Source organism: Onychomys torridus, chromosome 9 (genome assembly GCF_903995425.1).
Source record: "Onychomys torridus chromosome 9, mOncTor1.1, whole genome shotgun sequence".
In the NCBI taxonomy this organism is placed as follows: domain Eukaryota; kingdom Metazoa; phylum Chordata; class Mammalia; order Rodentia; family Cricetidae; genus Onychomys; species Onychomys torridus.
Window position 1 is genome coordinate 7,375,037 of NC_050451.1, and position 23,706 is coordinate 7,398,742.

The 23,706-nt window shown below is 50.1% G+C and overlaps 2 protein-coding genes across 2 annotated transcripts; both read left to right on the top strand.

Moving 5' to 3' along the window:
* Positions 1-429: 429 nt before the first annotated feature.
* Positions 430-12,599, top strand: Gdf10 (growth differentiation factor 10). The gene is made up of 3 exons (XM_036199593.1): positions 430-1,036; positions 8,987-9,915; positions 11,658-12,599. The coding sequence occupies exons 1-3, from the start codon at positions 730-732 to the stop codon at positions 11,847-11,849; spliced, it is 1,428 nt and encodes a 475-aa protein (XP_036055486.1). The 5' UTR covers positions 430-729; the 3' UTR covers positions 11,850-12,599.
* Positions 12,600-18,676: 6,077 nt separating this feature from the next.
* On the top strand, positions 18,677-22,729 carry Gdf2 (growth differentiation factor 2). Its single transcript, XM_036198730.1, has 2 exons — positions 18,677-19,019; positions 21,780-22,729. The coding sequence occupies exons 1-2, from the start codon at positions 18,677-18,679 to the stop codon at positions 22,727-22,729; spliced, it is 1,293 nt and encodes a 430-aa protein (XP_036054623.1).
* Positions 22,730-23,706: the final 977 nt, after the last annotated feature.

The following is a 23,706-nucleotide window of genomic DNA, read 5'->3' on the forward strand; positions in this document are numbered from 1 at the left end:
ACAAACTGGCTCAGAGACAACTAGGCACACATCCCCTCTGGGGGCCTCATGGGGGAGCTGTCATCTTCCAACCACATAGCCATAACATGTCATCGCAGGGACAACCCCCGCAGGTGGGCCCCCCTCCAAAGGACGTCCAGGCCCCGCGACGCCCCGGCTCAGCTGCAGGCAGCGACACTCCGGAGCCGGCTGCGGGGCTGGGTCTCCGGCTCTCGGCGGGGGAGCAGGGAGCGCGCCCGCCCACGCCCACGGCCCCCACACTCGCGAGCGCACACCCCGGCGCGCGCACGCCCGCACACCAGGGCGCACGCACAGCACACCGGGCCACAGACGGCCTCTCAGCAGCCGCGAGTGGGGACGCAGCCGGATTCCCCTCCAAAGGCGCCGTCGGCCACCCCGCCCCGCCCCGCCCCTCGAACTCGCCAGTCCCGGGCGCCGCTCCGTGGGCTGCAAAGTTTGCAGCGTGAGGCAATCAAGGGAGCGCGCCGGCGCGGGCTCGGCTGGGCTCCACGCGGCTCCCGACAGCTGTGACCACTCGCTCTCGGCGGCGGCGTGGATGCACCGCGCACAGCGCTGCCGCCCACAGCCAGTCCCGCTACCTCGAGTCGGGTCACACGGGCTGTCCGCCTCCCACACGGACCCTCCAGCCACGGACGAGGTGCGCAGCCAACCCTGAGCCCTCCCTGTCTGTCCTTCTGGGCTCAGACCCTTCACAGTCGTCACTCAGCCATGGCTCCTGGTCCTGCTAGGTTCAGTTTGGGGTCCCAACTGCTGCCTATGGTGCCACTGCTCCTGCTGCTGCGGGGCGCATGCTGCGGCCACAGGGGCCCCTCATGGCCCTCACTGCCTTCAGCAGCCGACAGTCTGCAGAGAGACAAGGACCCCCAGCCATCCCCTGGGGACGCAGCAGCTGCGCTGGGCCCAGGCGTCCAAGACATGGTCGCTGTCCACATGCTCAGGCTCTATGAGAAGTACAACCGACGGGGTGCTCGGCCAGGAGGAGGCAATACCGTCCGAAGCTTCCGTGCCAGGCTGGGTAAGTCGAGTCTACACTGGGACCCAGTCCTCCTTATTCATGGAACCTTGTCTGATCTCTCTGCTCCTTTACAGCTCCGCTTCTCTCTCCTTTCTTGTATTGACTTTTAATTCATCTTTTCACTGACAGTCCACTCGGTTCTCTGTACCAGGCCAGAGCTTGCAGTAGGGACCAAAGTGGCACTGGGTGGCAGACCAGTCCTGCCGCTGGGAACTTCCACAACTGCTGGACAAAGGTCAGCATATGCACATGGCTTTAGGCACAGAATGGAGATGGACATGGGCTGGAGGACAATCCGTGGCGTTAAATTACGTTGGCGCTTGCTGTATGAGAGGGCAGCACTGGTAGAAGTACCAAGCACTGAGCCCAGGTAGGAAGCATGATTTGGGTGGCAAGCAGACAGAGTGCTCTGAGAGGTTTCAGAAAAGGTCCAGAGCACCTTGTCCCTCTCCTGGACCATGCTCCACATCACCACTTTCCACTTGAGCTTGTCAGGGTTGAGCTTGGCAGATGCTCTCCCTACCGTCTTCTTAGAGAAGGTCACTCTGAGCCCTTGCCCACTAACTTCCGGGCTGTGCAGCCCTTGCCAGCCGAGAGCTAAGTGTAGCCTGGGAAGCAGGTGGTGAGAAGCCCCTGGTTGTCATGGTGACTGCTCATGGTTTGAGAATGGTGTTCCAGAAAATGTGGGCAAGGGTCTCCTGCAGTCCTGTCTGAGAGGAGGCCATTCCCCAGAAAAGAAATCCTTCTCTGGGCAGTCTTCTCTCCCAAGATCGATAGGGACAAACCTCAGCCAACTTTGAGGCAGAACAGTGCAGGCTTTCTACCTGCTGCTCACCCTGGGCAACATTGTGGCTTCGGATTCAGACATAACATGACTAAGGGAGCCACTCATAAGGAGGCACATCCTCCATCATACTAACCAGGCCAGTGCCCCTAGGTTCTAGGCCAACTCTGGCCTCCCTGGTACCTTTTATTCACTACCTGGAGTTCATTTCTGGAGAAGCATTATTAAATTAAGCCACTTAAGAAGCATTTGGCATGATTGAGTTCAATCACTAAAACTACGTGGACTTGTTTGTACTCTGTAAAATGGGCAGTACATAGCAGTATCTCCCTTTCGGCCTTGAAGAAGGATGAAATGAAGTGATAACGTAAGTTCAGAGCCCTGGCTGAATTAGGTAGCGAGCATGGCATGTTGTAGCTCCGAGAACAAAAAGCACTGTGATGAGTGCTTTGGGTTCATATAGGCTTGAACTTGACCTTTGTGGCCCATTAACTCTGGTCCTTGAAGCCTTGAAGCAGAGAGAGAAAGGTCATCAAGGTCACCACTGCCACAAGAAGTGAGCGTGTGCACTGGGCACAAGCACCTGCTGCAGCCCATTCATCAAGGGGTGCAGTTCTGTCTGTTTTCACCAAATGGAGGTAACACTTCCTGGTCCAAATAACAGCGACATTTTAACCCCCACAAATGGTCTGGGGACTAACCTTAAATCCAGCTTATAGCCAAGGACAAAAGGACGGGCAGGGGAGGAAGTTATTGTATGCGCCATGCAAGAACGGCTGTTCTCACTGCCACATACCACCCCCACCTCCCCATCAGAGCTAAGCCCAGAGTCTGGGAGCAGAGTGTCAGGGTGGAACAGGCAGACACACTTGAGAATCAAGTTCTGGTCCAGTCCCGAAGTGTCTGAAAATACCTTTTATTTGGATTCCTGACACAAACTAAAGAGTAAGTTCCAACTTCCCAGGTTCCTGGCAGTGCGCTGGGGCACACGTCACTTTTTCTTGTGTCTCTATAGAGGGTGGGCATTGAATAGAAGGTAGGTTTGTGTCTGGCATGGAGTCAGGGCTTGGTTTCTTGTGCTTTGCTTGATTCATCTAAATTGTTTCACACTTAGCCTCAGATGCTCCTACCTCTTGAAGATCTGTCTGTGGGGCGTTTTGAGCAGGGCTTAGACCCCTTTCCACCCCTGATCCCGGAGCATACCAATTCCCCTAGGCTCCAAGGAGACAGGTTTCTGCTGCCTCCCAGGCCGGCACATCCTGCTGTCTGGCCCAGGTTCTGAGCATGAGCTACCATCCTGATCCCAGTTCTGAAGTCCAGCCGCGGGACTGCACTTCTCATGACTTAGAGTTTCTTTCCAGTTTTAAATTGTGACTCCCCTTCTGATTAATAATGTTTTTAAAGGAGCTCAGATATGGCAAGGACTTTGAACAGCTCTTGGTATGTGCTCATTTGCAATTTATTAGCTCTTAACTGTGACGACAGCAGCTTTCCTTGTCCCCATCCACCTCCCCTGTGAAGTTCACTTTGTTCCCTATTAGTCTGCATCTATGGAGGGAAAGCCTTTGAGGCTGACGACCCTAAGTTCAGGTTAGACCACGGTTCACCTCCATACTCCCCATGAATGATCTGTGTGTAATCTCAAGATCAATCCCTGGCAATGTAATACTGAGCTAGTTTTCTCCTTCTCCCAAGCATACCCAGCAGTCAAAATTGCCAAGTCAAGCTCATTTCATTGTCCAGTGGATTGTCCTAATTTTGTTACCGTAGCAAAATACCAGAAGTTAAGCAACTCGTGGAGAAAAAAAAGGTTTATCTAGCTCACGTTGAGAGACTGGAGACAAAGCATTATGGTAACGGCTCTGGGGGTAAACTCTGGGGTTGTGTCATAGGGTAACAGATGCGTTGTGCTGGAAAACTTGTGGGAAGGACTAATCATGAGGCAAGACAGAGAAGCAGAAAGCAGGGAGAACAGGCAGCGTGACAGCGCCTCCCTTGGGAACTAAGTGAAGTCTAATGAGAAGTATCTCCAGGGACTAATGTTTACCCATTAGATGCCACCCCTTAAAGGTTGCAGTACCTCTAAATATTGCCACACTGGAGATGAAATGTCCTGCATTTGGAGACAAACCAAATCCAAAACATAGCATCAGTCATTTCCTAAGCATTTCATTTGGAGGACACATAGATAGATGCATAGAATGTTGTTCTCACCCAAAATAGCCCATGAACTGGCAGGGCAGGTAGGGGGAAGCACAGGATAGGGCAGTGGGATGGGTGTGGTAGGGTAAAGACAGGCTGGGGGTGCTCACAGGGTCTCCCAAGGGTAGTAGCACTGACAGGGGACCAGAGAGGACCCTAGCCTGTTCATGGGCAGGTAGGATGCAGAAGTGAGACAGTCCATTGTGTGTTGGCGCTGTTGAGCATTCGGTTAGGAGGAAACCAAGGAGGCAGATAAGCAGAACTCAGCCAATCCCAGAGAATCTTAATTTTGCCTGTTGACAATGGAGCAATATACCACATGTACACCTGCTGGGGGGGGGGGGAGGAGAGGGGGGTTGAAAGGGAAAGTGTGTCAAAAAAAAAAAAAAAAAGAAGGGGGAAGACAGGCTGTTTTTTTTTTTAAACACAGTAAGAAATGTAAGTTGTTCTTAATCACACATCCAGAGAGAACCAGAGTTAAAATAATATTTTGTAGAATCATTTCAGTCCTGTACAAAAAAATACACATATGTCTACAGAAATATGCACATAGCCATTAACCTTATGGGGCTGCATTTTCTGCATGCAGCTGTTCCCAACTGCAGCTTTCCTTGAGGTCTCTGCTGTGCCCCTCAGCCTCTGCACTTTTGCCCCTGGAGATGACCACCTCCTATGGGTTCTGTTGGGCTTCTTTACGTGGTGGGGATATTAACCCTCCATTTCTCATAGATGATGCTTTTGAAGCATGTGTGACATCGAGGGCTGACAATTCTAGAATAACTGTTACAGTCAAGCCCAGGTGAGAAGGAGACCATGGTGAGACAGGTGCAGCATCTAGAAAGCCAACAGTAACTGGGCTTGGCTTGAAGCCAGAAATGGAAGGACAGAGAATTCTCTACCACTGTTGGAAGGGTGGGATGGCTTGTAAGGCCTCCTACTCAGAAAGACCCTTGAAATCAGTAATTAACTCAGGCCCAGCCTCCTTCTTTGCTGACAAGGGACTGGCCTTCTGCTTCCTACCTCCAGCTTGCATAAATGTTTGCATCTTCAGCATGGTTTGTCTACTCTGTTGTCTCTGATGACTGTTCCAGGGACAACGAGGAAAGGGTGGGTGGACTTCTGTTTGGACAGAGCCATCTGTGCATATGTGTGAGCTGGTACTCTTAGGCTGAGGGCCATCGGGGTACCTGTCTCATTCCCACTGTCACCAGGGTGAACTTGAGTGTTCCACTAAGAGGTTGGGGTCCCGAGAACCCCAAAGATCCATAGAGATTGGTTGTTTAAGAAGTCAAGGCAGCCCTTTTTCCTGGGAAATACAGAAATTAAAATTACCCATGTTTATAGTATTTATGGACTCTTGGGCACATCTTGACAATAGAGCACACTGGAGAGCAAAGGGCATGTGTTTCAGATGAGATCCTCCTGGGGACACACCTTAAATCTGCCTCTCGGCTGCTGTTCAACTTTAGGCTAGTTACCCAAGAACTCCCCCTTTGTTAACTGAAGCAACAGAGCCCACTCTGCCCCACCCCGCCCTGTCTTCTTACAGTGCGGAGCCTGCCCCGAGAACCCACCCTTCACATCCGTTTCTGAACAACAGCTATCACCAGACCTTGGGATCTAGAGATACAGTGTCAAGTCTAGTTGGCAAAGCCTTGCCCTTTAGGAGTATGTGTTCTGGAGGGATGTGCAGTAATAAACAGACACATATCAGAATGCTATGGGTTCCCTGAAGACAAAGTCAGGGTGGACAGGGCTGAGTGGATCTTCAGCCACAAAGCCAAAAGGGGACACTGTAGGAGCAGAGATCTGGAAGGGGCTTGAGGGATCAGGAGAGCCATGAAGGCAGAAGAAGTATCACACCTGACATGTACCACTCATCGGAAGGCCAAAAGAATGGGACCTGGGAGTGAGGAGGACAGATCTAGTTGGGGAGGTTGGCAGAAAGCCCAAGTGGGGCCTTCGTAAAGAATGGAGTATTTAGGTGGCAAGGACCTGAACTGGAGTGCTATGCAATTTGAATGTTCCCTTAGTATGGCAGCTTGTTCAGACTGTTCTGTAAAGCTGTAATGTGACCAGACCCTAAGAATAACTGTGATCACTGCCATTCTGTGTTCCCAAGAGGCTTTCAAGCACCTTTGACTGCCTCTGCCTGGACTCCAAGCAGGCGATCACTTAGCCCACACAGACCTTTTGCAAATGTTTATTGAGAAACTGGGTGGATAAATGGAGGAGTGGAGGAGAGAGGCTGTCTTCTCATTGGCTGAGACAAGAGCCATAGTGTTCTAGCACAGTATATAGGACAGAGGGACTTCCTGTTTGCTCCTTGGTGCCATATGTCCCACTTAGCTGGAAACATCAGAGGTTCCTCCACTCTCAGCCACAGCCTGGAGCTCCTGCATTGCATGCATGCAGGCACATGCATGCATGGACACCCACACTGGGGTTAGGGGTGACCCATCTGGGCCGCAGATCTCCCACCAGGGATCATCTTTTTGAGCAAGTTGTCCAGTGAGGGGTGAGCCCCCTCCACCCAAATGCATTCAAGCCAAGTGTAGTAGAATCGTTCTTTCTCACTTGGCCTCTGGAAGCTCTTCCACAGTCTGGACAAATGATTGGGATAATTGATGAAAAAATACCTGAGCTAGATTAAAGGTAAATAAAACCTGCCAAATCGCATATAGAGGCCAAGTGGTGAGTGAGCAGGTTTGAGTTTGCATAGGAAACCCTTAATCTGCCATCCTTGATCCTTTACAGGAAAATGTGAGGGAAGTACCTTTGTGGACACCTCCTCTGCCAAGCATATGGCATGTGCCATTTCTTTAATCCTCCAAGGATCCCACAAGCCGAGGGTTCTAGTCTTCCTATGAAACTAATAGAAGAATAAGGTTTAGAATATGATGTTCTCCTCTAGGGCCCGGAGCTTGTTTTCCAGCTTAGAGGTGTGTCCTGCAGCCAGTAAGCTTCCCTATACACAGATCAGTGAGTGGGAGGCAGAAGGTGGCCCAGGCTATCCACTTGACACCTACATACATGCTGTGCAGGAGCCCCAGGCTGTGGCCAAGAGCAAAGACTCCTGTAGCTTCCAGCTACAAAGTTCAGCACATCTACACACCTCCTCTGAGGTGTGTGTTATTCCAGATTTCCCAACAGTCATAACCCCTAAATGTACCAGTTAGGATGTGGGCCTCCAAGTCATGACACTCAAAGCCACAGAGTTCTGGGAGGCCAGGTTTAAGTCTTCAAGACCGAGCATCACTTTACATATGGAGCACAGGAAAGGGCTGATGCACCTGTCTGGTGGTGGTGCATGGGGACCAAGTAAGAAACATCTTCAGCCTCTACTCAGCCTACTGTAGATGTTTCTCCCTTTCATTTTTCTTTGTGAGGCCCATTAAGAGATCATGGACATTCCCAATAGAGTTATGCTTCCTTCCCAATAGAAACAAAATATTAGGCCAGTGGGTGGATTTTTTAAGAATTAAAAAAATTTACTTTTTATTATTACTTTCTGTATATGTGCGAGTGCATGTGTACAGTATGCATGCATGGTGTTCAATAGACCATAGTGGGGCATCTAATCCTCTAGAAGTAAAGTTACAGGAAGTTGTGAGCTATTGTGTAGGTGCTGGGAATCAAACTTGGGTCCTCTACAAGAGTAGCAAGTGCTCTTAACCACTGAGCACCTTTCCATTCCTAAGTCAATGGTTCTTGAAAACTGATCCCAGCTCATCCTCTGGATACAGGTGTCATATAGACTGACCAACCTGTCTCACGGAGAGTGTAATGCTCCCCTCAGTACCCACCCCTTCAGCTGGACAAGAAGGGGGAAGTCCAGCCAGCCACTTTGGCCTCCTGCTAGTCCTCAGTATCCCAAGGTGGCATCCACAAAAAGACCTTTTCTCCTTCTGAATCCTTGACTTCCTCGTTATAGGGAATTTGCATTGTCATCAAGGCTGGGGCTGCAGGTGGCCCTGGGGAACCCCCGTGTAGAACCAGGAGAGAAGGAAAGGGCTTCCTGCTGCCCCTGGAAAACGGAAGCAGCAGCTTTCTTCACACACACACACACACACACACACACACACACACACACACGCACACGCACACGCACACACGTGACTGCTGAATGTACCTGGCCCTCCTCAGTTGGACCGTGCATCTCCAGATGGCAGTGTGAGCCTTGGAGTGGCGTGACCTACTGTAATCCTCATACTGTACTTCTTTTGAAAAACTATTTTTTTTTTTCAAGACAGGATCTCACTGGGTAGCCCTGGCTGTCCTGGAACTCACTCTGTAGACCTCGAACCACCTGCCTCTGCCTACCAAGAGCTGCAATTAAAGGCAGGCACCTCTGTGCCCGGCTGTAAAATTACCTTGAAAGGTGCTAAGACTGCCGCAAAAATAATGAAGCTCTCCTTATTTCACCTCATCTAGAAGAATGACCACATTTAACAGAAGCTGCCTTTAAAAACTGCGTAGTATAGAGTGCTGGGCAAACACTGGACTAGCTAGCTGCCCTGAGGCAGGTCTTGGATCTGACCCAAACTGTCACAAACCCTTAAGGAAGGTGTCACTGACACTTCTTTGTCCTTTGGAAGCCAGTGGGAGGCAAGGAGGGAAGAGCAGGAGCTTTGGAGTCTTTGAGTCTTGATCACCCTCTCTGTTCCATTCTCCCCACTCTGCCTGCCACTCCCCCTCTTCCCCTCTGGTCTCATCCTCATTCCTCTCAATAGAATGGTGACAGTTTCCTACCTCTGGATATCAGCTGTGCAAGTTCACTGAGGGTAACAAAGGAGGCCCTCATGCCTTCAGGACTGCAGGAATTGAGGAAGAGGAAGTGAGCCCTGTTTGGAAGTGCCAGTCCATGGGAATTGTTCCATTGCCCCAGCTCTGGGCAGAAACCCAAGAACAGGATGCACTTCAAGAAAAAATCTAACAGGTTGCTATCTGTCTTTCCCTTGCAGAAATGGTCGACCAGAAGCCTGTGTATTTCTTCAACTTGACTTCCATGCAAGACTCGGAAATGATCCTCACAGCCACCTTCCACTTCTATTCAGAACCCCCACAGTGGCCCCGGGCACGGGAGGTATTCTGCAAGCCCCGAGCCAAGAATGCATCTTGCCGCCTTCTGACCCCAGGTCCACCAGCACACTTGCACCTAATCTTTCGAAGCCTCTCACAGAACACGGCCACTCAGGGGCTGCTCCGAGGGGCCATGGCCCTGGCACCTCCACCACGTGGCCTGTGGCAGGCCAAGGACATCTCATCGATTGTCAAGGCTGCCCAAAGAGATGGAGAACTGCTCCTCTCTGCCCAGCTGGACTCTGGGGAGAAGGACCCGGGGATACCCAGGCCCAGCCCACACATGCCCTATATCCTTGTCTATGCCAATGATCTGGCTATCTCAGAGCCCAACAGTGTGGCAGTGACACTGCAGAGATACGATCCCTTTCCAGCTGGAGACCTTGAGCCTCGCCCTGCCCCCAACAACTCAGCAGACCCCCGTGTGCGCCGGGCTGCTCAGGTCTCTGGACCCCTGCAGGACAATGAACTGCCAGGACTGGATGAGAGACCAGCACCTGCCCTGCATGTCCAGCACTTCCACAAGCATGAGTTCTGGTCCAGCCCTTTCCGGGCACTGAAACCCCGCACCGGGCGCAAAGACCGCAAGAAGAAGGACCAGGATACGTTCACCACCTCCTCACAGGTGCTGAACTTTGATGAGAAGACAATGCAGAAAGCCAGGAGGAGGCAGTGGGATGAACCACGGGTCTGCTCCAGGAGGTACCTGAAGGTGGACTTTGCAGACATCGGGTGGAATGAATGGATCATCTCACCAAAGTCCTTCGATGCCTACTACTGTGCCGGGGCCTGCGAGTTCCCCATGCCCAAGGTACGGCCTCTGTGTTCTGATCTCGTCTTATTCTAACTTGGCTCTGCCCTGTTGGCCATCCCTCTGTTTGCCTGATCTGTTTCATCATTTGCAAAATGGAGATGATACATCTCCTGTCTGCAGAGGCAGGAATAGACAGAGATGACCCACAGCCTGTTAGGGTTTATTTGGTTTGGTGGTGCTTTTTTTAAACGTTGGCTTTGATTTTTTTTTTTTTTCCTGAGACAGTCTCTCTGCATGTATCTCAGTCCTCCTGTTTAGCGTCCCAGCTTCTGGGACTGGAGACATGTGCCACTATGCCTTGCTTTGAATTGGGATTTTTCAAAAGCAAGGCATTGCCTCCCAAATGCAGGGAAAGGGCATTCATCCCCACAGAGCAGATGTCTTCAGAGACTGAGTCGGTGCTGCCTCCCTGTGGACTAGGCAGGTATCCAACGTTCCCTCCTGACCGAGGCTCTCCTAGCCTGCTGTAGTCTGAACTCCATGATCAGACTGCTTTTGGTGTCAACAGCTCTCCCAGTGGGCTCCCCCTGTCTGTCCATCCCACAGCCCAGCCAGCCTTCACAGTGCACAGCCATCTGAAAGATACACAGTCCCGGACTAGTTTATCTTCCTGACCCTGAGTTTTCCCTTCCCCCCAGACTGGGGTAACTCCAGCCATCATCCTGCAGCCTGTGCTGCAGTGGGCTGCCCGTGTCAGCCCTCAGCACCTACAGCAGTTCCCCCTGTTTGGTTAGCTCTGCAGACTCCGCTGTGGTATGTCTTCCAAGAAAGAAAGTCGGTGTGTAAATCCAATTTGAACCTCAATAAACAGAGCGAGTGGGAAATGGCAGGCCAGATGTGGGCCATATAATCTGTCTGGAATTAAGGGGCTTCCCCTCAAATCCATTCATGTACAGAGAGAGGAAAGGAGGCAGCTGGTAGAGAGAAGCTGAAGGCATTCACAGGGGCCAGGACAGATGAGGGCTCACAGCAGCTAACTTTATCAGGCTGGCGTGCCGCTGCCCACTTTCAGAACGCTGGCTGAACCCCACACGGACAGGTGCTCTTGCCTTTCTCTTGCTGCCCCTCCCCCCACCCCCTGCAGCCCCACAACAACATAAGGCTTCTTGTCCGCTACAGCTCTGATCAGCCAGCCAAGAGCTGAAGTCCACGACCTGGCTGTTGGCGTTCATCTTTTCAGAAGTGGCCAGTTTCCAAGCCAGGCCCCTTTCTAACTGAGGCGTCTTGATCGTGATTCTTAGCCATTTTAAGCCTTGTTATCTGTGTCTGTAAAACGAAGGTCATACTGTCCACATAAATTAATGAGATGTCAAGATGAGACGATGCCCTAACGCTGCACCTGTCACCCCGAGTCAAGCGCATATTGAAATGCCTGTCTGCAGCCCGAGCAACGCTTAAGCATGTCATTTTAATTTTAGCCAGGGGTGCTCTGGAGGCGTGTCTGAGGGCTGAAGCATGGTTCTAGGCAGGCTTGCAAAAGCTTCCTTCCAGCTCAGCTCCAGGTGCTCCCAGGAAGGTGACATGCAGGCGCCCCCAAGTGGCCAGTTTCAAGTAGCAGCTGTGACATCCCTTTTAGACTAGAGTAAGTGAGCACCTAAGGTTCCAGAATTGAGCCTATAGCTGATTTTAGAGGAAATGTGTCCAGCTCTGGGGTTTTCTTCCAGGCCACCCTTTGCATGGCCTTATTTGAGAAAGAGCGGTGAACCCTTTGCTCTGAGCTGTCTTTTCTCATCTTGCAGATTGTACGACCATCTAATCACGCCACCATCCAGAGTATCGTCAGAGCTGTAGGCATCGTCCCTGGCATCCCAGAGCCCTGTTGTGTTCCAGACAAGATGAACTCCCTTGGAGTCCTTTTCCTGGATGAGAACCGGAATGTGGTTCTGAAGGTGTACCCCAACATGTCTGTAGAGACCTGTGCCTGCCGGTAAGACAGAAGACGGAAGACAGTCCAGCTTCACCCCTGCCCTGCAGAGTGGCATTCTTGGAGCCAGGACTTGACTCTGGGCAGTTCCAGGTGCTAGACAGAGCTTATGGGCAACCCTGCTGGGACCTAGAAAGATCTGAGCACAGTGCCATCGTTCTTCAGTTTTTTCCTTGCTGGGGTGGCTCTGTGAAGACTTTTTGAGTCACTGGAAGGAATCTGGAATTAACTATGGTCTGAAGTTTGCCCATCAGCCCTACCCACATTTCTCAAGGTCTGTGTCCACAATGTCGACTCCATGCATTCATCATCTCAGAACCTGGAAAGACTATGCAAATCTTGGGGTACTTACCCTATAGCAGTTGAAGCACTCATCAGAGAACCCTTGGGCTACATACCAGAAACAGGGCCTAAATCTCGGCATAGATGGGTGTTTCTCTTACAGTTCGCTACCCATGCTTTTATACATGCAGTATGCACATGAAATCAAGATTGGTCTCTTCCTTTAGTATATGTATTCTCTATTTTAAAACAAAGGAGAGAGTTGACCCCATTCCCCACAGAGGTAATAGTGCAGGTTAGGTGTGGGCAGTTTGAACATGCATATGGAAATAACACATACAGTAATATGTTGGAATACTAAAAAATAACCAAGATTTTATATTTTTGTAAATTATACTTTGTATACTGTAGATTGTGAGTGTTCTGTGTTTTTATGGAAAGCTAATAAATTAAAGGTACAGTGATGTCTGGAAAAGCTGAATGTCACCCAGTCCAGAATATCAATTGTTCCCTTATTCAGTCTGTAAATTCCTACCCTGGGTTAACATCAAAATGAGAAGTGGTTCCAGGACGGTAGCCACATTCCTAGAGATGCCTCGTATCCCTAGCCTAGATGATTGGCAGGTGTCTGTGGCAGCTTTTGTCTTGAGTGACAAGAACAGATCTTTTAGTCAGGATAATAAAAACAGATTTGACCTAAGCAGTTAGGGACTATCTCAGGAGGTCCACAGTTCAGGAGGGACTGGAAGGGCATGTTTTCTCCTTTGCATGTTTGCAAAATGCGAGGCTGTCTCCCCACAGCCCTATCACAAACAGCCACCCCAAGTGACTCCTACTATAAATAGCTTCCACATGATCCTTGCCTTCCTTGCAGTGGTTATTTCTGAAGCCCAGGCCTGGGCGTTTTTTTTAAAGGAGAGTATGGGTCCAATCTGAGGCAGATGCACCACAATCCCATCAGCCAGGCTCTGGGGGGATAACAATGACAAAAGCCTCACCACATGGCCTATAAACTGCCAAAGCTAGGAGGGGAGTGAGCTGAGAAGCAGCGGGAGCATGTGTGCTGTGTTTAGTCCTCGGTAAGGTAATGTTCTGGGAAATGCAGGTAAGGCAAATGCAGGTAAGACGGGGAACTGTGCACACCACCCCCACCCAGCCACCACATTCCCTTGGGGCTGTGGGGTTCTGCTGTCTGCATAACCCTTCAGTGAGTCCAGCCCTGGAGAAGTGGAGCTGGATGTGCAGCAACTTCTGCTTCCAGGCTGCCCCTGAGTGAACTGCCAACTCCCAATTCCATGGCCCTCTGCTTAGGTGGCCCCGGTGCCTTGACAAGCCTGGGCAATGCAATGACAGCATTGTGGTCTGGGTGAGCTGCAAGAGCATCCAGAATGGGTAAGTAAGAGAGAGAGACGGGCATTTGAAGGGATCTGTCAGCAAGCAGCCTCATTCCCTATCCTTGGAGGTGCTCCATGCATGCTAGGACGTGTGCTTACAGAGCTCCCCATGCTGGTTAGTCAAGAGAGACAGGGCTATGCCCACCAGCACAGCTTATCTGAGTCTTCTCAGCTGTGGTGGCCGGTGTGGATGTCTCCAACTGACCTGCAGACTTGGTGCTTTGCTGGCCATGGGCAAATGCTTTTGAAACATGGTAGATTATAGTTATATGAATAGCAAAATAAAACACTAGGCCTTGAAATGGCTCCACCCGTTGTTCCAAATATCAGATCCTGCTGTTACCTCTGTCACTCCGTTTCCCATGGAACTGTTTGCTCTCTTTCCACACCTGTGGTGGCTTCATTTAGTTCCTTCCAGCACCTGTAATTCCTGGGTGACCACTGAGATTCTCAAAGGCCTGCAACCCCTCCAACTCTTTGTCTCTAGATTTCTGGGATGAGTCAGAGCAACCTGAGAGCCTCTGGCTGGGGTCCAGCCATTGGCAGGGGGACAGGCCCAGTCTTTGAGGTGTGGTAAACTGGACATGTAAATGATGATATCCCCACTGCAATGGAAGGAGCTTGTTGATCCTCTCTAACTTATACAGCAGCCTTTATTGCATATGTGTCATCTGTTTTGTCACCAACTGCCTTGCAACTTAACAACCAATGAATGTCTCAGAAAAAAACCATACAAAATATAATATGATCACTAGCATCTTATGAAGGCCACAGGCAACTTCAGGTTTGGTGCTGAGAGCTGCCTGAGTCAAGGGCAACATGGCCAGCACTACCCATGAATTTCCCAGCCAGTGGCCCCTTCTATGAGTGTAGAAAGGGTTGCCTCAGTGACTAAACACAATCACTACAAAGCAAGGTCTAAGATGAGTATATGTACAAAATTATGTCTTTCTCCTTAAAACCAAAACATAACATTGCATTGTCTCAAGAACCAAAAGGTTCTAGAACACTGCCTAGATATGCATGGGTCCCTGAGGTCACTCAGTGGAGCCTGTGTTGGTCTGAAGAGAGGAGTTTTCATAGCTTTCAGTGGGCTATGTACTTGAACTTATACACCCTCTAAAAGGAAGGCTGCAGCATCTTAGAGAGTAGTTCACCAGACCAAAATCCAGGCTTTGAGAAGTTTTGACTCTGTTTTTATGAGTGTGAAAACAGAATCTTGGTGAAAGCAGGTGGCTGGTCTGAAGCATTCCAATAAGTGCCTCTGCATGTATATGCCATTCATAAAATACCATGAGAGCCACCAGACGTCCATACCTAATGCTGCTTCTGTAGCTAGACTGTAGATGGAGCTGATATGATGGAGAAGCCTACAGATGTCTGGGGTGTGGGTGGGAAGGCATGAGAAAGGGTCTTCAGAAGAGGCGGGGCAACTGTGGGGTCAGAGAAGGAAGAGCTGGCCTTGGCTGGAGGAGGGCATTGTGGGTGCCACCTGCATTTGAGCATTTGACAATGGTATATCAAGAAGGATAAGAGGAGGCCTGGCTGGGAGACCAGGAGGAAAGCTGTGTCTGTGGATTCCAAATCCTTAGACTCAATCACCCTGGAATTGAAAATATTTGAAAAAAACTGTCTCTGTACTGTGTATGTAGGGTTTTTTTTCTCTAAATTGTACAATATAACAACTTGGTGTGATTTTATTTTATTTTAAAATATATTTTGACTGTCAGTGGGCACATAGAAATTGCACATATCTCCAAAGTACTGCATAGCATTTAAATTTATATACACACTATAATGATTAGATCAGAAGAATTGCCTCATCTATCAACAAAAATATGCATTATTTCATTTCTGTGTTTCTTTGTTGTTTTATGCTTTTTAAATATTTGTTTTCATTTACGTGTGCATTCGTGTGTGTGTGTGTGTGTGTGTGTGTGTGTGTGTGTGTGTGTGTGTGTGCGCGTGTGCGCAGGTGCACATGCACCATGTAAGTGCAGGTGCCCACAGAGGCTAGAAGAGAGCATCAGATGTCCTGGAGCTGGAGTTACAGGCAACTGTGAGCTGTCTGGCATGAGTGATGGAAATTGAATTCAGTTCCTCTGAAGGAGCAGCAAGTGCTTTTATCTGCTGATCTGTCTTTCCAGGCCATGTCATGACAGAAATTGAAGCATCCTCAGATTTTGGTATATGTAAGGGAACCCTGGGACTCATTCCCCACTAATTCTGAGGGACAACTGCTTCTTTGTGTTTCATTTTGTAAAAGACTCATAGACTCATACAATTCTCCTATCAAAACTTCTGTACTTAGAGCAAATGCTTAGCAACACATACAACCCCACACACATACACACAGAGGGTGGGGGTGGGGTGTACAATAGCACATGATCCTCTCCAAATAAAGCCACATCTAGTGTTCAATTTGAACATGCATCAGAACTTCCTGCTAGGATCACAAAACTCTCTGATCTATTCTGAGCCTTTGTGTTTCTAACCACCTCCTAGGTGTTGGTATGGCTGGTCCAAGGACCACACTTTCAGAACTACAGTTCTAAACAGTGAGCTGACTGGGCACTGTCACAAGCCAGGAACATTCAATGAATTGGTGCTTGTCATGGGCCAACTGGAAACAGGTTCTCAGGGAAGCTCTGCCCAGATCTGGAAAGCAATCCTTCCCAGCTCTGCCTGCCTCCAGCTACTCTCTGCAGCTTCCGTGGGGATGTATTTTTATTCCTAAGGACAATTGCACTGAGTGTGTCTCCGAAGAACTGCAGGAAGCTAGGCGTGCTGGCATATATCTTTAATCCAAGCACTCAGGAGGCAGAGACAGTAAGACAGATCTATGTGAGGCCAGCCTGGTTTATAAATCGAGTTCCAGGACAGCTAGGGCTGTTACACAGGAAACCCTGTCTCAAAAAACAAACAAACAAAAACAACTGCCGGCAAGACAGCTGTGTCCTTAGAGTGGTGTGTTCTGGGACAGAAAGGGTTCCTGATATCCTAGGGCAATCGTGCTATGGAAACTCAGGTGACCGCTTTCTCACCTCCATGAACGGCAGCTGAAATCAAAGCTCCCACCTTGGGTGAACAGGCTTCAGTGACACTTGAAATAAATGGATGAACCAAATATGCCTCTTGTGTTCACTCAGCTGTGTCTCTCCCTCAACACAAGAATGTCGTGAGATGACTTGGTGACAGCCTGAAGATTTCCGAATCCCCAAAGCATTCCAGGCCACCAGAGTTTGGCAGGGACTCACAGAGCTGTACATATCTGAGACTGTTAACTCTCAGTGGGAATGGCTAGACCATGAGCCTGTAGATGACTTTTTATCTCCTTTATGTTTGGCCTTTCCCCAGCTTTCTATACCATACGGTGCTGTCATCAGTGGAGTGAAATTTTGTCAACTATTAAAAAGAGTATTGGGTAGCCGCCCTTTGCTCTGCCCAGAATTCATACTGTCCATCTGGAGACCCTTGTGCTCAGCCTCTGAGTGTGGAAGGGACCTGTGGACCCCAGAGGCTATAGTACATCGTGAGACTGTCCAGATCATTCTCCAGCTGCTCCTGGCCCTGACACTGCAGCTTCAGCTCCATCTCCTGGGCGTGGCACTTGCTCTATTCATCTCCCCCAGCCTTTATACGTCTTACATGGATTGGTGCCCAGCACACTTCCTTTTCTACCCCCAAGCAGTGTCTCCTCAGCTGTCTCCTTCCTTCTGCCCTGATTGTGTCCCTAAAGGGTAGGTACAAGTTCTGTCTGGCAGTTCACCTTCCCACTCAGATCTCTGACCACGGCCTCCAATGGCTCATCCTGCAACCTCCTGAACATTCTTGGTCCTCTGTACCCTGTCCCCAGGACCCCCAACAGCACAGAACATCATACCCCATCTTCCCTGGAGTAGGCTACCACACATTCCAATTATTTGTAACTGTGCTCTTTCTTTGTTACAATTAATGCCACTTGTGGAAATAGATGGAAGCTAAGAATGGGGACACCACTCTTAACATAAACACTGTCCTTGGGCTGCCACAAGCAGCCTCCACAGGCTGGAAACCATCTCTGGGCATGGGATCAGTCTCAGAACTGCGCAAATGCTACTGTGTACCCCAACTGCTGTGTGGGTCTCCTGGCTGATAGGTATATCCCAGGTGGCCTCCCCACTGACATAAACCAAGTCACCCTCTGAATACATATGCGCGCGCGCGTGCGCGCACACACACACACACACCTACACATGTGCACTTGCACACACCAGCACCACACAGACCAGAGACGGTACTGCAGCTCAGGGTCTCTGGGTGTATATGTGTGTGGTACTAAGGAGCAGCTGGCCTAGACACAGAGCTTCCTCCCCCAGATTTAGCTCAGTCAGCCCCAGCACTGGAGCTGGCAGTGGCTGCCTGTGTATGCGAGCACACCTTCTAAGTCCTTACCTCTATGCTCCTGAAAGAGCAGAGGCCACAGCTTGGGGGAATAAGCAATGGAGCTGGGACTGGAGCCCTCATCTGTTGGCTGAGATGTCACTGGTACACTGAGCGTGCTGGGCCCATGCATGCTCCATTCTTGATACCCAGGAGCTCTTTCCTCAAAGGGCAGTGCCTAGCTACACTGCCTGGGTCTGAGAGCACAGGCCCAGCCTTCTTTAACACTGATGCAGCCCATACCTCACCCCACCTTCCCCCACAAAGTTTGTATCTTCTGGGTACTCGGGGAGCTTTCTATATTTGGGGAACTGCCTGGCCTCATTTCCTGGATTCTTTATTCCTGTGGTCCAGAGGCTGGGGGTCTGGGTCCCCCTGCCTGGAGAGTCCTCTGACCAAGCCAGCAAGGAAATGGACAAAGAGCCTAATTAGGGTGGATGACCCCCCGGAGAAATGCCTATCCTTTACAGTAGTCGGCGTCCTTCCCACCAGCCCTGTGCTTGTCAGATGTTTATACAGTCTTCATTAAAGAGAGCTGCCTTAGATAAGAGGTCCGAGCATAGCATCCACACCCAGATAAGGAGCGGGGAGGCCTTCAGATTGTTGGGGAGAACCTAAGCCAGCCACGCTCCCTGCTGAGCAGTCAGCAAGACAATGTGGGCCCGCTCCTCCTGGGCTCCTCACTGTGCTTGGTGACACACCACCACAACCCTGCAGCCCCCCTTCAGGGCCCAAGATGTCCCCTGGGGCCTTCTGGGTGGCCCTGCTCCTGCTGTGCCTGCTGGTCTGTCCCACACACCAGAAGCCACTGCAGAGTTGGGTCCAGGCATCCCCGGGGGGAAACGCCCGCAGCTCACTGGGATTGTCTGGAGGTGAAGAGGAGGGCGTCTTTGACTTGAAGATGTTCCTGGAGAACATGAAGGTGGATTTCCTGCGCAGCCTTAACCTGAGCGGCATTCCTTCCCAGGACAAAACCAGAGTGGAGCCACCCCAGTACATGATTGACCTGTACAACAGGTACACCACAGACAAGTCATCCACTCCAGCCTCCAACATCGTCCGGAGTTTCAGTGTTGAAGGTATAGTGAATGCTGAGGGTTCTATGGGGTGGGATGTATGGCGCCCTACCCCCACAGTGAAATGGCTCTGTGAGGTGATCTGACCACAGGCAGACCTTCAAGTTTATTTTAAAGTGAATCACAGTCAAACAGGGTGAAAATGCAAATACACAGTTCAACTTCTGTGTGTGCCTAATGGCTTCCCTACAGGGCAGCACAAATCATGGGACCTGTCCATCAACACGGAAGGATCTGATGGACAGCCTGGCTCCTCCCCTGGGGCATGGCCACATTTAACCCAGCAGGTATCGAGGATCCCAGGCTTCTGTGTCCCTCTGTCTGTTTCCTTTTCTCCTCTTCTCTCCCCCGCATTTCCTTTGCCTTCCCTCTCCTTTGCTTTCCTTCCTGCTCCCCCCCCCCCCCCACTTCCCTCAAGTGTCTCCTCTCCCCCCCTCCTCCCTCTCTCTTCCCCCTCCTCCCTCTCTCTCCCCTCTCCCTTCCACGTTCCCCTCTTGTCCCCTTCGGACTTAGACATGGATCATTCACTTAGCTCCAGTAAACCTGTATTTTTTCAGCTTTAAAGGAAAGCCAATTTCTCTCTTATAAAGTGACTTTAAACCTAGATTTCAAAATGTTAATTAGAAGAGATCTCAGTTATTTTTTTGAATGTAGTCATCCTCCACACAGAAGGCATGTCCAGTATGCTTTAAATATAAGTGTCCTTGATTTAGGAGTACTGGAAGATAAGCATGGAGGTGAGGTCGGTAACTGGTAAGTCACAGAATTCCAAAATCTGGGTAGAACAGGTTACTGGACAGAAAGCTGGGGTTGCTAGGGCTGGGGAACCCAGGCCAGGCCCACTTGTGAGGTCATGTCACTGGCCCTGTTTCCTGCACAGATCCTGCTCCCCTTATCCTGTTGTGGCGTCTCACTCAGCAGGACCAGGAGCCCAGGACCTCCCTGCTTCTGGTCCAGAGATTTGCCCAAGGGTCCCACTTCAGGGCCACAGCCAGCCCTGGCCAGATGTGGCCAGCCTGCAGAGTGTGTGCCTCTCTAAGGACACTTGTGGTTACCATGCATGCTCAGTGCTGCTAAGTTCTCTGGCTGTCCAACAGAAGCTTCAAGGAAACTTGCCTCACTTTTTAAAAAAACATGGATTTGTTTTTTTAAAAATTATATAATATAGTCTGTAGGCCACTGGACCTGGAATTGTCTATGATCTATGACTTAAGGAAAGGCTGAGATTTTGTTGTTGTTTTGTTTAGTTTTTATGGGGACCTATTCCATGGGCTATCATATTCCATGGGCTAGAATGTGGAGCTTAGAGACACCAACCCACCTACACATATATCTTCAATACATTTATTATATGCACTAGCAGCAGCAACAACAGCAGCAACATCAACAACATACACATACACACACACACACACACACACACACACACACACACACACACACACATGACCTAGGAAACATCCATCTAATCCCAGCAGGCACATGGTTTCTCATGTCTGACAGTGGTCCAATGGCCACTGTGGAGGTACCCCACAGTAAGGTGACCTCAGGCCATGAATGCAATACACAGTTCTCACTGTTCTGACTTGTCATGGCATTCACCATGTTACTCAGGAGCTGGAACGGCGCATCCACGCTGAGTGAGGGGACCACAGAGAGCCTGAGTAAAGGGCCACATGCTTTGTCACAGCCCTGGGCTTGCATGGGTTGGGAGGGAGACAGAGGTATTAACTGAGCATCAGCTCTTAGCTCATGACTGGCCTGTAAGTCCCATATGCTACCTTGTTAAAGGTGGGTAAGATGGTCCCCACTCTACAAGAGAGGAAATTGAGGCACCAAGAAGCTCAGACTTCCCTAGGATACAAGCTCAATGAGAGACAGAGTCATGACTGAAGCTTCCATTCTTTAGACCACTTGCTAGGTTTCAGCACAGCATGGGTCTCTGCTCATGGTGATGCATACAGGAGTCCCCCTAATCTGAGAGAACCCATGCCTCTTTCTCAGTGAAACACTATGCAGGGCTTAGAAATATCTGTACTCATACTTCCAAGCATCCACTGGGACTATCAGAACATGTCTCCCAAGGACAATGCATGTGGCATGTGGGTGGGGACTCACAAATGGCAGTGTCTATGGTCAAGCCACAACCCAGAAGTGGGACACTGAGATATTTATGAGCCTAAAAGAAAATCCCCATGTTTGCCCAGCTTAACAAAACTGTTGGGGCACAAATATTTTTTTCCTCTAAAAAAATCCATTTTCACTTTTGATGGAATTTATTAACACAATTCCTAACACTCTAATGCTGCGATTTTTAATTTTATCTAAATATGGACTTTCATTGCCTCCAGCCAGGACTGTAGAATCTTCACTCTAAAGCTGACAATGTGTTTTCTGGCCTGCCTTAGATGAGGGTGCCAACTCCCTGTGTGTATTATAACAGTAAAAAGTTATGAATACCATTTCCACATGTATGAAGTTGGAATAATAACAATATTCTCCCAAACTCATAGTGTAATGCCAAGCACACAGTAGGTACTCAATAAATAGTAGACACGATTAGCCCTAACTGAAGGTATCTGCCTCTGTTTTCCTTGGAAAATCCTAAGAGAACCTTCTCGAATGCTCTTGATACAGAGTAGAGACAATAGTGGCAAAATCTGTGTCCTAGATGTCCCTCATAGTAAAGCATGAAGATTGACTTTGGTGTCATAAAAATGGGCACCAGGTAGATGCTCCTCTGTGTGTGTGTTTGCCTTTCAGATGCTATATCAACAGCTGCCACAGACGACTTCCCCTTCCAGAAACACATCCTGCTCTTCAACATCTCCATCCCTAGGCACGAGCAGATCACCAGGGCTGAGCTCCGTCTCTATGTCTCCTGTCAAAATCATGTGGACTCCACTCATGGGCTGGAAGGAAACATGGCTGTTTACGATGTTCTGGATGGAGAGGACACTTGGAATGGTGTCTTGGGGACCAGGACCTTCTTGGTATCTCAGGACATTCAGGTTGAAGGCTGGGAGACCTTGGAAGTATCGAGTGCTGTGAAGCGGTGGGTCAGGGCAGACTCCACCACTAACAAAAATAAGCTAGAAGTAACAGTGGCGAGCCATAGGAAGGGCTGTGACACACTGGACATCAGTGTCCCACCAGGCTCCAAAAACCTGCCCTTCTTTGTCGTCTTCTCCAATGACCGCAGCAATGGGACCAAGGAGACTAGACTGGAGCTGAAGGAGATGATTGGCCATGAGCAGGAAACGGTGCTTGTGAAGACACCCAAAACTGGCTACCAGGAGGCAGGTGAGAGCCATGAGGAGGAGGACAAGGAAGTAGATGGGCACACAGCTGTGGGACTATTTTTAGCTAGAAGGAAGAGGAGCACCGGGGCCAGCAGCCACTGCCAGAGGATGTCCCTCAGGGTAAACTTCGAGGACATTGGCTGGGACAGCTGGATCATTGCCCCCAAGGAATATGATGCCTATGAGTGTAAAGGAGGCTGTTTCTTCCCACTGGCTGATGATGTGACACCCACAAAACATGCCATTGTGCAGACCCTGGTGCATCTCAAGTTCCCCACAAAGGTGGGCAAAGCCTGCTGTGTTCCCACCAAACTGAGTCCCATCTCCATCCTCTACAAGGATGATATGGGGGTGCCAACCCTCAAGTACCACTACGAGGGAATGAGTGTGGCAGAGTGTGGGTGCAGGTAGTCCCTGCAGCCACCCGGGGTGGGGATGAACCACAGGAAAGAGGTCCTGATAGGATCCTGCACCCCCTGGGCATGATGGGGGCTAAGCAGATTGGGAACTATCCTGGAGTGGGGAAAGAATCACTTTCCCTTCTTGTTCCCAGTGGGTTCCTCTGCTGAACTGACAGTGACTGGGGTATATGGGTCTGTGGGCAAAGTGGGAGACCCTGGAAGGGATGGTGGCCAGAAAGATGATGAATAGGACAGGGGAGGAAAGAGGATTGGGGGAGAGCAGAAACTAGCAGAAGATGCAGGTGAGGTGCAGAGCATCATGGGAGTTACAGGGTCCAGGAAGCCAAGAAGTGAAGAAGTAAAGGAAGACGTGGGCTCCATCCTTCACGTCATGATATTTTCCACACCCCACTGAGATGTGCATCTTGAGCGCTGATTGTCAGTTGTAGAAATGAAGCCTCAGCAAGCAAGTTACTGCAACCGGGCAGTAGGAGTCTGCCCTGAGTCTGCGGGGCCCTAAAGCCTGGGACCTTCCCAAGTGCCCCATGCAGTTGAGCAGGTCACTGTGTGCTACAGGAGTCACTAGCTATGGAAGGCCCAGCATGAGGCCAGGCAGGGCTGAGTTAGGTCCGCAGCCAGCACTTGCTGTGCCCCAGCATGACCTGCTTGCTCCATGCCCATGCTCATTTTGTGGCCATGTGGTTTCTGACAAAACCCAGCCCCTGAGTAAACATCCCCAAGCAACCACAGAATGGAGGGGCAGTTTAGGAACTTAGCCCTCTGACACTCACTGTGATCTGAGCTGCTTTCATATGTTTTACTCATATGTTTCAGGGGTCATGCAAGGCCACTTGCCTTTATTTCAATTCTGTGACCATCTGGGAGGGATTGCCTATGACTTGGGCCTCTGAAATTATCTACTCTGTCTGGACAGCAGCCAAGGCAGGAACATCTCCTGCCTGAGGATCCCACCAAAGACAAGGCTGC